The sequence below is a fragment of the Neolamprologus multifasciatus genome, chromosome 18 (assembly GCF_963576455.1).
Source record: "Neolamprologus multifasciatus chromosome 18, fNeoMul1.2, whole genome shotgun sequence".
NCBI lineage: Eukaryota > Metazoa > Chordata > Actinopteri > Cichliformes > Cichlidae > Neolamprologus > Neolamprologus multifasciatus.
Genome location: NC_140456.1, coordinates 1,711,690 through 1,725,873, shown reverse-complemented (window position 1 = coordinate 1,725,873; position 14,184 = coordinate 1,711,690). Strand labels below are relative to the sequence as shown.

Below are 14,184 nucleotides of genomic sequence, written 5' to 3'. Positions count from 1 at the left end.
CTTCTGAAAATGAACCATAGAGGAAAAATGTATTTCTTCCCTGCTGAATCTGTACGTTTGCTCACTTATAAAGAAATGAACAGTCTCTAATATTTATGAAAGTTTTAACCTAAAATCCAGGAAAAACACATTATTGTCTTTAAGCATTTGATCCTCTAACATCCAACCAGAGTTACTACAGACTGAGGCGCAGAGATTATAATCAATAATCAATCAATTACAGATTATCCTGATCACAACTTGTTATGTGTATAAGTGTCATACTCAGCATTTCTCTTTGTCCAATCACAGCGAGTTTTGTTGATGTCAAAGAGCTTGATTTTGTCAAGGTCCGACGGTCCCCACCAGTTGGCCTGCCCGTGATGTTGTGTTCTCACTCCCTCTCCCCTCTCTCTCTGTTTGTTTACGTCCGTCGGGGGCGCGCGCTCCTGGGAGCGAAATAAAACACTGTTGAACCATGTGTGAAATAAATGAATGAATGAAGAATGATGTTTACAAAATCAACCACCAGGATGGATTTAAAATCCCGTTCTCTCTGACCATTATTGACACTCCAGGCTTTGGAGATACAAGAGGCATAGAAAGAGACAGAGAGACCTCCAGTTCTAGAGGCGATCAATGCTGCAGGAGTCCCATGTCCTAAAACAAAAGACAGACTGCCGGCTCACTTCAAATTCAATAATTCAGCACTTTTAGCAAACAACAGATCAGCCAAACAAGACAGTATGAGTGATGATGATGATGAAGGAGACTTTGATCAGATGTTTTGGAAAATGGGGACAAAAAGTATGAAGAAGTTTTTTGCTGCTCTGAATAAAATAGAAACCAAAAGCTTGACACTGACAAAGGAAGTCCTCAGAGAAAGAAAGCAGCTCGAGATTTCAGTTGAGAATCTGCAGGAGCAGGTGAAACTTGGGTTAGCCAAGCTTGAGGAGATAAGAGAGACGAGTGAGAAACTTAACATATATGGAGCAGAGATGAGGCGATACCTGGGAATGGAGAAGATGATTGCTGAAAAACTGGAGGCTGAATATGAAACGTTACAGGTTGAAGTGATGAAACTGATGGAGAAATCTTCTAAGTGTCTGAACAGACTCAAAGAGACATCACTGAAGACAAACCCTCTGTCCACTCCAGAGTACATCGACATGCTTATTGAAGGAGAGAAATCTGAAGGCAAACCAGGCTGGAAGAGACGAGTTGAGTCTCTGATGTCCATGAAAGAAAAAGCAGAGCTCATGGCTAAAATAGAGAAAGGAGAGAAACTCCTTCACTGAACATTCATGTGATCACAAAGAAGAACAAAGAAAAGGTCGAGACCAGTTTGAACTCAGTCGATAAAGACAAACGACACATGTAAAAAAACTCTTATTTACTGTTTGCTTCCTGATAAGATCTCATTTTAAAACTGATTTATCTTCAACATAGAAGTGTGATTATTGGAGTGGACTTTACAATGTTCAACCTTTTTGTTTTCAGCATATTTTATATTCTTTAACTTTGATCTAATATTAAGTTTATTTTCTCAGTGACTCCTGATGTTGATGTTTATGGAGTTTTTAATGTGTTGATTTTTATGCTTTTATTTAAAAAGTGTAATTTTACTTTTTGTTTCCTTTCCTGTAATTTTGCTGGATTTTTCTGTTGCTTCATAAAACACAGTAAATGTTTATCAGCTATCAAACGTAGTTTTACTAACTCACAGGTGTCATTTACACATTCACAGCTTCATTTTCATTTACTTCCTGTCCACTCGTTTTTAAATTTACACTCAGTAACTTAACACAGTGCTTGTAGTTTGGCCAGCAGCCCAGCAGAGGGCGCTCCCTTCCAGCAGAGTCCTCAGTAATGTCTGACAGTGAGGCAGCATGAAGAACTTCAGCCGTCTGAAACCAGCTCGAATGTTTCCAGTAAAGCTGTGCTCCTTTAGTCTCTGTGCATTTACTACATTACACATTATTTTATTAGAATCATTGAATCTGGCAGTTCTGAGCTCTGTATTCTAGTGATGGGATTTCCGTCTCTTTTTAGAGAACCGGCTCTTTCGGCTCCGAACCGGCTCTTCAGGTTGTTTTGTTGCTTTAATTTATTTATTATTAACAATAATATAAAATTATGCACAAAAGGAATTACTAATGTAAAAAAAAGTGGTTTTATTTATATATCTTTATATATAAATATATCCGGTGGCCCCTGACACAAAACACGTACAAACTCCAAAACACATTTCTAGCGTTAACTGAACTTCCAAAACAGCTACCTAGATCACTTAAATTACACAATTGAAAGCATGTGTGTATTGTTTGTGTATTTATACACAAGCACTCATATATATTCAAATAATAATAATAAAAAAAAAAAGTTCATTTACCTGTTACTACCACACACCAAATCCGGTCGTTGGTACTTGCTGGCTTGTGTAGCCACGAGGTAACAAAAGCTCAACACTGCCCCCTAGCATCCTGGAGCACTTCTGTTGTGTTTTTTATGTGTTTTGAGTTTGTACGTGTTTTGGAGTTTGTACGTGTTTTGTCTCTAGGGGCCACCGGAAATATACTTTTATTTATTCACTCCACATAAAATGTAATAAATAAATAATATAATACAAAAACCAACTATTCAAATTTCAACTTTTAACTATTTAAATTTTCAGCTTTGATAATTATAATTTGATCAACTGGTCCTGAATCCAATTGACACCCTCTTCTCAATGAGAAGCCTGAGGTCGGGGGAGCCCGACTATCCTGGAGGGACATTCCCTGCCACATACATGATGGACAGGTGGAGGAACTGGAGGGTCATGTGCCTGGCGGGATGGTCGATTTAGGACAGGAGGAGTATCTACCTTTTCGGAACCATGATAACAGGGTTCTTGCTGATCTTAGCTGGCTTGGGCTTGTGTGATGGACCGAGTTGAAAACAGGAGGAGTCACAGAAATTATTTGAAAAATAGGGTTGCCATTTAACCCTCTCAAGGCAGGCGTTGCAGATTTGCAACAAGTAAAAACTAACAACCTGATTACCCCACATACATATTTTATGAGGTTTTTTTACTCAGAAGTACCACTGCAGGTATTCTTTTGTGCATTAGCAACAAAATCTTAATTTGAGCCTGAGAGGGTTAAACCAAAAATTATATTTACAAAAGTAATAAATGTTGAGCTCATAAAATAGGTAAAAGAAACAAAACTCAACTCATGTAAAACCGCAACTTATCAAACCAACTGACTGCCCAAACAAGCATAACTGACCTAAACATGAAATGACACACAAGGGTTTATCTAATGGCTGATCAGACCACTATGACACATGAGGGGTAACTAAACAAAACACAACTGTAAACAAAAAACAATGCAGTACAGTCTGGTTTGATAATAAACTAAACACCAAAGAAGAAAATCAAAAACATTAAACCCTAAACTCAAATATTTAATTAAGGGCAACTACTTTGTTTTTACATTAAAGAAAACACACATTCCCCCCCTTCAGCAGGAAGTGGTGGTGCAGTCCAGTTATCCCTGTTGCATTTAATGCTTTCAAACCCTGGCCACCACATTTTGTCTGGCAACGACTTCAGAGTGTGGCCATGGGTTTGTCCATCACAACCACGTTTCTGATGATCACCATCATCCCATGAGGCAAGCATGGAGCTCCAGACCGAGAGCGACTGATGGTCATTTGATATTTCTTCCATTTCTAAAGAATCACACAACACACACAACAGTTGTCACCTTCTCACCGAGCTTCCTGCTGATGTCTAGAAGAACGTTCCTGGCTTCTTCAGGTCTACGGTCTTATCTGACATCCTCTGACAGATTTATGGTCAGATTTATAGATGTGAAACTGTGAGTGTTAAAAAAAACATTTCCTGAAGATGAAAGTTGAATTTCAATATGTTTTTTTCTCTTTGTGCACCAATCTGTTCAGTAATGTTTAATTAATGTGCTTGTTAATATTACTTGAATGTTGTCTGTCATGATCAGTAGCAGCAGCTGCAGTGTGTTGGTGCCACAAGGGGGCAGCAGAGTTTAAAGCCGCAGATATCAGACCATTTGCGGTTGGAGTTGTTTCCTCTCAGAGACCAAGAGGCAGACGACAGAACAACTTCAGAGGATCGACGACTTCTGCTGTGAGTACACTGTGTGTCATCATAATGAATGCTAAATGATCCAGGTAGATCAGTTAAAGAGGCATTTCAGTCAGACAGACTGTCTGTCTTCATTCAGGGAGGGAAACACTTTCGGCCTGCTGGGGAGGAGAGAGAGAGTATGTTACAGGGTGTGGTCCAACAGTCAGATTTCCTCAGGAAAGATGATAGTTGAGTGGTCAGAGCGCGCTTTGAATAGTCCAAAAATGACCTCTTACCTCCTTCTCCTTAACATTTTTTCTTCATCACAGTGGGAAACATTACAAGGTCAAGGAAAGGCATTAAGGAGGATTTTTAAGGACTTAAAAACAAGAAGAAACAGTGACAGAAGATGGACTACAAAATGTGCATCTACTCTGTGTTCTTCAATTTATATGTTATTACCACTCACAACTATATTAAAAAAAAATCATGGTAGCAAACATAGTTATAGTTGAGTAATATAACACTGAGATTTATGTAATTGTATAATAAGGGCCCAAAAACTGCAGGTAATAATATGGAAATGCAGCCCGGTAGTAAGGTGGTAATAGTTCGGGAACAAGGCAGAAACAAGAACGTAATAATGTGATAATTACTGGTGGAGGACATGTTTTCTGTGGGCTACCTGTTCATTTTTCTTTAGCTTTATTTATATTAATGTACACATCTCCAGTTATCCTCTGCTGCTGAGACAGTCAAATTAAGTTCTTCAAATAAGGTTCTTGGGAAATGATCTGGAACATTGTGCAACCTCATCAAATGGGACTGGATCATAACAGTTAGATGTGAAGGAATGCAGAGTGATCAGCTACTCTTTGAATTTGGAGCAGAAATGTCCCGAGCTCCTCACAGGAAGATTACAAAATGCGCACATCGACAAAGCAGATGGTCCAGTTCATACAAACACACTGGCACAAACTTCTCTCAGTCCTGCTACCAATCTGAATCACACTCACTTCCTCTTACAATCATCAGCTTTTCACAATAAAACAGGATACATTGTACTCCTTTTAAAAGGAATTCAAACATTTTTCTCAATATTTTAAACATTATTATTTTACATTTTAACATGGATTTCAATATCTTCTATCTTAAACACATTTTAAGAAATGACGGTTTTAACCTGGTTAGTTTTTTCTGAGGTTTATCAGAAAAACTTAGGAGCGTCTTCTCCAAACGGGATATACCAGTGTACCCAGCAACACACTCAGACAGAAACTGTTCATCCCAAAGACAGAGAGCATCATACTTGGTGGCTAACCGTATTGCTAAGGCTAAAAAGTCATTCACTATTGGTGAAGAATTGATCCTTCCTGCCACTAAAGACATTTGCTGTGAACTTTTTGGGGAGGTGGCGGCTGAAAGGATAGCACAGGTGCCTCTGTCGGCTAGCACTGTTACTCGTCGCATTGATGAAATAGCACATTGAGACAGAGTTGTTGGAGAAAATTAATACATCACCATGGTACGCTTTGCAGGTTGATGAGTCTACAGATGTGGACAATAAGGCAATACTACTTGTTTATGTGCGATACCTTTATCAGGAGGATGCTGCTAATAAAGTTACACAATTACACAGTGAATTCGCGTGTAATATTATATTTACAAAATACCACAGTTTTTGTCTTGGTCATATCATTTTATTTTGTTGTATTTATCCGTGACACCTGCCGGTCCGTGAAAATATTGTCTGACATTAAAGCGGTCTGTGACGCAAAAAAGGTTGGGGACCGATGCTGTACAGTGCAGCGAGGAATGCCCAGACCTCTACATTGGAGAGACCAAACAGCCACTTCACAAGCGCATGGCACAACACAGAAGAGCCACCTCCACAGGACAAGACTCAGCAGTCCATCTGCATCTAAAGGTCAAAGGTCACTCTTTTGAGGATGCCAATGTTCACATTTTGGACAGAGAGGACAGATGGTTTGAAAGAGGAGTGAAAGAAACCATCTATGTCCACTGTGAGCGACCATCTTTGAACAGAGGCGGTGGTTTACGACACCAACTGTCTGCCATCTATAATCCAGTTTTGAGATCCTTCCCAGACGCCTTAACGCCCACTCACACCCTGGGACATCTGACCTCAGGAAATCACATGATAAGGTGGAGCCAGGTTTCACAATGAACTCACCCGAAACCCTGTCTGATTGGGACCCACACCCAGTTTCACACCTTGGCTCATGTGATTAGGTAGAGGATCATCAGGGGGTCCTTTGTCCCTCTTTGGGGGGAAACTCCCACTGGGTTTAAATCTGGGACTCCCCACCATTTGATCCTAGAACTGAAGAAGCTTCTCAGGTTAGAGATGAAACGTCTTCAAGCAACTTAAAGAAGTCCAGACGCTTTTCTTTCCAAGCTCCTTAGGTTACAAACAACAGTACACATGGGCACCACCTGTAACCTGACAGTGTTACTTTGAAATAATTTTTAATAATTACGTCAAAGGCTGAGAGAATCCGAAAGCTAAAAGGTGGAAATCTTATAAGAATTAATTTTCTAAAGCAGCTAAAACTCAGTAAGAACTAAAATATGTTTAAGAATTAATTCAACAATATTTTATAACACACATAACGTTTAATCAACAGTCCTTAAATACAAACACAGCAACATGAATAACTTTGATGTTTTTTTCTCACAGATTCCTGTGTGTCCATAGTGGTTAGTGTTGTTCTCTAACATGTGGAAGGTCCTACTGTTTTTGGTTTTGTATATAAATTTATTTACTTATAATTAATTATACAATTAATTTAGTTTAATTAATCAATAAAGAGTTTTAATGCCTGAACCTGCAGCTGTTTGCTTTCCAGTGGATCCACAGCTGTGCAGGATCACCATCTACTGATGTAATAAGGTTTTACCTTAGTATGTAAATGTATAAGAGGTGTTATTGACAGTTATAAACAGAAACAGTTTGTTTCCGTAAAACTGAACGTGCAGCATTTTACAACCTACTACACTGTCACTGTCTCACCCAGGAAGTGCCAGGTGGAACTATTCCAGATGTTGTCAGTCATAGTAATGGTATAAAAACAAACAGCTGGACAGCAGAAGAACCAGAAAATCATCCTCAAACTTTTTCTATGATTTCCAGGTTAGACTGAAGGATGGACGGTACATCAGGCGGTGCGATGGAGGTGGCAGCCCTCGGTCGGCCTTTCAGCGTCGGGATGCTGTACGACTGTCGCAGTGACGCGCTCGTCCCTGGTAAGAATTTACATGTAAAAATTCTTGATGCATCACAAACTTTCATTTTTTAAAGCCAGTCGACTGTAGAATATATATATATATATATATATATATATATATATATATATATATATATATATATATATATATATATATATATATATATATATATATATATATATATATATATATATATATATATATATATATATATATATATATATATATATAGCAGCTGGATAGCGTAGTGGTTAGACTACACGCCTTTGGAGCAGAAGGTCGCAAGTTCGATCCCTGCCTGGGGCGTCTGTATCCAGTAAGGGTCCTAAGGCTAGACCCCCTATGCTAAGCGAGCCTACCGCAGATATGAGCGAGACAGATAAATATGAAGGCATGCCGGCTCGGACGTCGCCCGGATCAACAAGGTCCGCGTCAGGTGTTGAGGAACCAGGACACCCTGACGAGAAGTGGGCTACTGGAACAAGAAGGCATCGGTGGGCAAGAGACGAAAACAGGGCATTGTTGGAATGCTACTACGCAAGTAACCCCGGCGGAAGGGGCTACATGAATAGGCTACATGAATAGGATGAGGGACCTATGGATTCGTCGATACCCAACATCCACAATGACGGCGAAACAACTAGTAGCTCAGTGTTCCAACATTCGAAAGAAGGGACTGCTCTCACAGCTAGAGATTGACGAGGTACAACATAAATGCTACGGCAAGGAGGAGTCAGGACGCCAGGTCAGGGGGGAGATATCATCACCCCCACCCGAGACTGGGTACATAGCCCCAAGTGCGACAGGAGAAGGATCGTTGAGTGCGAGAGGAACTGACCTGAAAGATAGGATCATGGCCAAGCTTGAAACCTGGATCCCCCGAAGCCGGTTACCAAGATTACGTGAAGTACCCTCAGAAGGTCTGCTAGAGGATGTTAACGCAGCACTACGGACAATACCTACAACCACGATTACCGAGACTAACAAGCTGATCTACAATACGGCAGCAGTGATCAGTGAGATGCTTGGCTACAAGTTGAACAGCCACAAGGGGCAGCCTCCATGGAGAAGGAGGCTAGAGGCTAGTCAACTAACGGAGTTGCAGAAAGGTGCGACAAAGAAGGTGCATAAGAAATACAGCAAGCTGTCCATACCTGAGGCCTTGGAAACTGCCAAGCAAAGACTCACAGCCTTGGCCAGCCGCTTGAGGAGGTACACCAGAGAAATAGAAGGCAGGAGAATAAACCAGCTGTTCTCCACAGAACCAGCAAAGGTGTACTCTCAGTGGCAAGGGAACAATAATAAGAGAACAGCACCACCAAGGCTGGAGACGGAGCAATACTGGAAGAGCATATGGGAGAAGGACGCAACCCATAACGGCAATGCTCAGTGGCTAGTGGATCTGAGGGCAGACCATAGCGACCTCCCTGAACAGGGTCCAGTAACCATCACAGTGGCAGATATCCAAGAAAGGGTCTCCAGTATGAAGAGTTGGACAGCACCAGGGCCCGACATGGTTCACGCCTACTGGCTAAAGAAGCTGACTGCACTCCACGAGCGTCTGGCAGCACAAATGAACCAGCTGCTAGTTAATGAGGGACACCCGGAATGGCTAACCGAAGGTCGGACGGTCCTGATCCCCAAGGACCCCAAGAAGGGACCAGTCCCCTCCAACTACCGACCAATAACCTGCCTCAGTACTACATGGAAGCTCCTGTCAGGCATCATATCGGCTAAGATGAACAGGCACATGGGTCAATACATGAGCGGGACACAGAAAGGAATTGGCAAGAATACCAGAGGCGCAAAACACCAGCTACTGGTAGACAGAACAGTCAGCCGAGACTGCAAGACCAGACTGACCAACCTGTGCACTGCCTGGATTGATTACAAGAAGGCCTATGACTCAATGCCCCACAGCTGGATACTGGAATGCCTAGAATTGTACAAGATCAATGGGACCCTAAGAGCCTTCATCAGGAAGGCATACAACACTAGAGGCCAACTCCAAGCCCATAGCACAAGTCACCATCAAGTGCGGGATCTACCAAGGAGATGCTCTGTCCCCACTGCTGTTCTGCATAGGCCTGAACCCCCTCAGTGAGATCATTAACAAGACTGGCTACGGATACCGACTACGGAACGGAGCAGTTGTCAGCCACCTCCTGTACATGGATGACATCAAGCTGTATGCCAAGAGTGAACGAGACATCGATTCACTGATCCACACTACCAGGCTATACAGCAATGACATTGGAATGTCGTTCGGGCTGGAGAAGTGTATGGTAACAAAGAGAGGGAAGGTAGTCAGAACTGAGGGGATTGAACTACCAGAAGGCAGCATTGCAGACATAGAGGACAGTTACAAGTACCTGGGGATCCCGCAGGCGAATGGGAACCATGAAGAGGCCGCTAGGAAAGCTGCAACCACCAAGTACCTGCAGAGGGTCAGGCAAGTCCTGAGGAGTCAGTTGAACGGTAAGAACAAGATCCGGGCCATCAACACGTACGCCCTGCCCGTGCTCAGGTACCCTGCTGGGGTAATAGGCTGGCCAAAGGAGGAGATAGAAGCCACTGACATAAAGACAAGAAGGCTCCTTACCATGCATGGAGGGTTTCACCCCAAGTCCAGCACCCTGAGGCTGTACGCTAAGCGGAAGGAAGGGGGCCGGGGACTGGTGAGTGTCAGCACCACAGTCCAGGATGAGACAACGAACATCCAAGAATACATCACGAAGATGGCCCCAACTGACAGCGTGCTCAGTGAATACCTCAGGCAGCAGAAACCCAAGAATGAGGAGGAAGGCGAGGAACCATCATGGAAGGACAGGCCTCTGCACGGTATGTACCACCGGCAGATAGAGGAGGTGGCTGATATCCAGAAATCCTACCAGTGGCTGGACAAAGCTGGACTGAAAGACAGCACGGAAGCACTAATCATGGCAGCACAAGAACAAACTCTGAGTACAAGATCCATAGAGGCTGGGGTCTATCACACCAGGCAAGACCCCAGGTGCAGGCTGTGTAAAGATGCCCCAGAGACAATCCAGCACATAACAGCAGGGTGCAAGATGCTAGCAGGCAAGGCATACATGGAACGCCATAACCAAGTGGCCGGCATAGTGTACAGGAACATCTGTGCCGAGTATAACCTGGAAGTCCCGAGGTCAAAATGGGAAATGCCCCCAAGGGTGGTGGAGAATGACCGAGCTAAGATCCTGTGGGACTTCCAGATACAGACGGACAAAATGGTGGTGGCTAACCAACCGGACATAGTGGTGGTAGACAAACAGAAGAAGACGGCCGTAGTGATTGATGTAGCGGTTCCGAATGACAGCAATATCAGGAAGAAGGAACACGAGAAGCTGGAGAAATACCAAGGGCTCAGAGAAGAGCTCGAGAGGATGTGGAGGGTGAAGGTAACGGTGGTCCCCGTGGTAATCGGAGCACTAGGTGCGGTGACTCCCAAGCTAGGCGAGTGGCTCCAGCAGATCCCGGGACTAACATCGGAGATCTCTGTCCAGAAGAGCGCAGTCCTGGGAACAGCTAAGATACTGCGCAGGACCCTCAAGCTCCCAGGCCTCTGGTAGAGGCTGGGGTCTATCACACCAGGCAAGACCCCAGGTGCAGGCTGTGTAAAGATGCCCCAGAGACAATCCAGCACATAACAGCAGGGTGCAAGATGCTAGCAGGCAAGGCATACATGGAACGCCATAACCAAGTGGCCGGCATAGTGTACAGGAACATCTGTGCCGAGTATAACCTGGAAGTCCCGAGGTCAAAATGGGAAATGCCCCCAAGGGTGGTGGAGAATGACCGAGCTAAGATCCTGTGGGACTTCCAGATACAGACGGACAAAATGGTGGTGGCTAACCAACCGGACATAGTGGTGGTAGACAAACAGAAGAAGACGGCCGTAGTGATTGATGTAGCGGTTCCAAATGACAGCAATATCAGGAAGAAGGAACACGAGAAGCTGGAGAAATACCAAGGGCTCAGAGAAGAGCTCGAGAGGATGTGGAGGGTGAAGGTAACGGTGGTCCCCGTGGTAATCGGAGCACTAGGTGCGGTGACTCCCAAGCTAGGCGAGTGGCTCCAGCAGATCCCGGGACTAACATCGGAGATCTCTGTCCAGAAGAGCGCAGTCCTGGGAACAGCTAAGATACTGCGCAGGACCCTCAAGCTCCCAGGCCTCTGGTAGAGGACCCGAGCTTGAAGGATAAACCGCCCGCAGGGGCGTGCTGGGTGTTTTTTTTTTTTTATATATATACTGGGAGTGCTGGGTATACAAGTCTGGCCTAAGTCTTCTGCTGATGACGGCAGCAGTCCAGGAGTTCAGTTAATTGTCTTTATTTAAGTTCCACAGAAGCATTGGTTACATCAGAGCTTGCCAGGCTTAATCCAAATGCAGTGCAGCCATACGTGAACTTACAGTTGTAGAAGATACGGTATATGTGACTATGAGCATGGTTTTCTGGAAACAGAAACAGGCAATTCTTTAATTAGTAGAGTCAAAGATAACTAAGAAACAATCACAACACATCATTTACTCAACACAGCAGTATTTAACAATGTCCACAAGGGGTCACTGTAGACCATAAAGACCATAAGCTGAAGCAGCAGACATGAGCCCAAACAGGTTCCCATCACTCCAGCCTTTCTGCCAGTAAAAGTAGCCACGCCCCTAACTCCAGTATCAGATACATGATGCAGAATAATTACCCTGCATTTGTTTTGAAGGGAGACTCAATCCACAGGGACCAAACTTTTTTTTATAACAGGCTGTAAACATGATTTTAATGCAGTAAAGTTGGACATATGACATATATATATATATATATATATATAACATAAACATCTTCCTGATATTGCTGTCATTCGGAACCGCTACATCGATCACTACGGCCGTCTTCTTCTGTTTGTCTACCACCACTATGTCCGGTTGGTTAGCCACCACCATTTTGTCCGGCTGTATCTGGAAATCCCACAGGATCTTAGCTCGGTCATTCTCCACCACCCTTGGGGGCATCTCCTATTTTGACCTCGGGACTTCCAGGTTATACTCGGCACAGATGTTCCTGTACACTATGCCGGCCACTTGGTTATGGCGTTCCATGTATGCCTTGCCTGCTAGCATCTTGCACCCTGCTGTTATGTGCTGGATTGTCTCTGGGGCATCTTTACACAGCCTGCACCTGGGGTCTTGCCTGGTGTGATAGACCCCAGCCTCTATGGATCTTGTACTCAGAGCTTGTTCTTGTGCTGCCATGATTAGTGCCTCTGTGCTATCTTTCAGTCCAGCTTTGTCCAGCCACTGGTAGGATTTCTGGATATCAGCCACCTCCTCTGTCTGCCGGTGGTACATACCGTGCAGGGGCCTGTCCTTCCATGATGGTTCCTCATCTCCCTCCTCTTTCTTGGGTTTCTGCTGCCTGAGGTATTCACTGAGCACGCTGTCAGTTGGGGCCATCTTCGTGATGAAATTCTTGGACGTTCCTTGTCTCATCCTGGATTGTGGTGCTGACACTCACCAGTCCCGGCCCCCTTCCTTCTGCTTAGCGTACAGCCTCAGGGTTCTGGACTTGGGGTGAAACCCTCCATGCATGGTAAGGAGCTTTCTTGTCTTTATGTCAGTGGCTTCTATCACCTCCTTTGGCCAGCCTATTACCCCAGCAGGGTATCTGATCAATTCAATTCAATTCAATTCAATTTTATTTATAAAGCGCCAAATCACAACAAAAGTCGCCTCAAGGCGCTTCATAGATACAGAGAAAAACCCAACAATCATATGACCCCCTATGAGCAAGCACTTTGGCGACAGTGGGAAGGAAAAACTCCCTTTTAACAGGAAGAAACCTCCGGCAGAACCAGGCTCAGGGAGGGGCGGCCATCTGCTGCGACCGGTTGGGGTGAGAGAAGGAAGACAGGATGAAAGACATGCTGTGGAAGAGAGACAGAGATTAATGACAGATACGATTCAATACAGAGAGGTCTGTTAACACATAGTGAGTGAGAAAGGTGACTGGAAAGGAAAAACTCAATGCATCATGGGAATCCCCCGGCAGCCTACATCTATTGCAGCATAACTAAGGGAGGATTCAGGGTCACCTGGTCCAGCCCTAACTATATGCTTTAGCAAAAAGGAAAGTTTTAAGCCTAATCTTAAAAGTAGAGATAGTGTCTGTCTCCCGAATCCAAACTGGAAGCTGGTTCCACAGAAGAGGGGCCTGAAAACTGAAGGCTCTCCCTCCCATTCTACTTTTAAATACTCTAGGAACAACAAGTAGGCCTGCAGAGCGGGAGCGAAGTGCTCTAATAGGGTGATATGGTACTACAAGGTCATTAAGATAAGATGGGGCCTGATTATTTAAGATTATTTATCACGGGCAGGGCGTACGTGTTGATGGCCCGGATCTTGTTCTTACCGTTCAACTGACTCCTCAGGACTTGCCTGACCCTCTGCAGGTACTTGGTGGTTGCAGCTTTCCTAGCAGCCTCTTCATGGTTCCCATTCGCCTGCGGGATCCCCAGGTACTTGTAACTGTCCTCTATGTCTGCAATGTTGCTTTCTGGTAGTTCAGTCCCCTCAGTTCTGACTACCTTCCCTCTCTTTGTTATCATCCGACTACACTTCTCCAGTCCGAATGACATTCCGATGTCATTGCTGTATATCCTTGTGGTGTGGATCAGTGAATCGATGTCTTGTTCACTCTTGGCATACAGCTTGATGTCATCCATGTACAGGAGGTGGCTGACAACTGCTCCGTTCCGTAGTCGGTATCCGTAGCCAGTCTTGTTAATGATCTCACTGAGGGGGTTCAGGCCTATGCAGAACAGCAGTGGGGACAGAGCACTTGATGGTGACT

The 14,184-nt window shown here is 44.2% G+C and overlaps 3 protein-coding genes and 1 pseudogene across 6 annotated transcripts in view; 3 read left to right on the top strand and 1 right to left on the bottom strand.

Moving 5' to 3' along the window:
- LOC146496939 (uncharacterized) overlaps window positions 1-13,914 on the top strand; it is a 32,499-nt gene extending 18,585 nt beyond the window's left edge. Inside the window, exons 2-3 of the mRNA XM_085142176.1 lie at window positions 7,554-9,342; window positions 13,895-13,914. Of these exons, the coding sequence (XP_084998302.1) occupies window positions 7,896-9,342; window positions 13,895-13,914 (1,467 nt within the window). The 5' untranslated portion in view covers window positions 7,554-7,895. The remainder of the gene's footprint in view (window positions 1-7,553; window positions 9,343-13,894) is intronic.
- LOC146496935 (uncharacterized) overlaps window positions 1-14,184 on the bottom strand; it is a 66,814-nt gene that overhangs the window by 3,187 nt on the left and 49,443 nt on the right. For both annotated transcript variants that reach the window (XR_014870649.1, XM_085141037.1), the window contains exon 3: window positions 265-428. Coding sequence is in view for 1 of the 2 variants with exons in the window: in XM_085141037.1 (XP_084997163.1) it covers window positions 265-428 (164 nt within the window). In the remaining variant the exon portion in view is untranslated. The remainder of the gene's footprint in view (window positions 1-264; window positions 429-14,184) is intronic.
- The window catches only part of LOC146496937 (uncharacterized), a 44,984-nt gene that overhangs the window by 19,974 nt on the left and 10,826 nt on the right, over window positions 1-14,184 (top strand). Inside the window, exon 3 of one of the 2 annotated variants that reach the window (XM_085140608.1) lies at window positions 598-1,312. In XM_085140608.1, the coding sequence (XP_084996734.1) occupies window positions 598-1,277 (680 nt within the window). In that variant the 3' untranslated portion in view covers window positions 1,278-1,312. Of the gene's footprint in view, window positions 1-597; window positions 1,583-14,184 lie in introns of those variants that run through there. The other variant, XM_085140607.1, reaches the window with a different exon arrangement.
- LOC146496938 (cytolytic toxin-alpha-like) overlaps window positions 6,916-14,184 on the top strand; it is a 12,442-nt pseudogene continuing 5,173 nt past the window's right edge. The window contains exon 1 of the transcript XR_014870617.1: window positions 6,916-7,336. The product of XR_014870617.1 is annotated as a cytolytic toxin-alpha-like (transcript). The remainder of the gene's footprint in view (window positions 7,337-14,184) is intronic.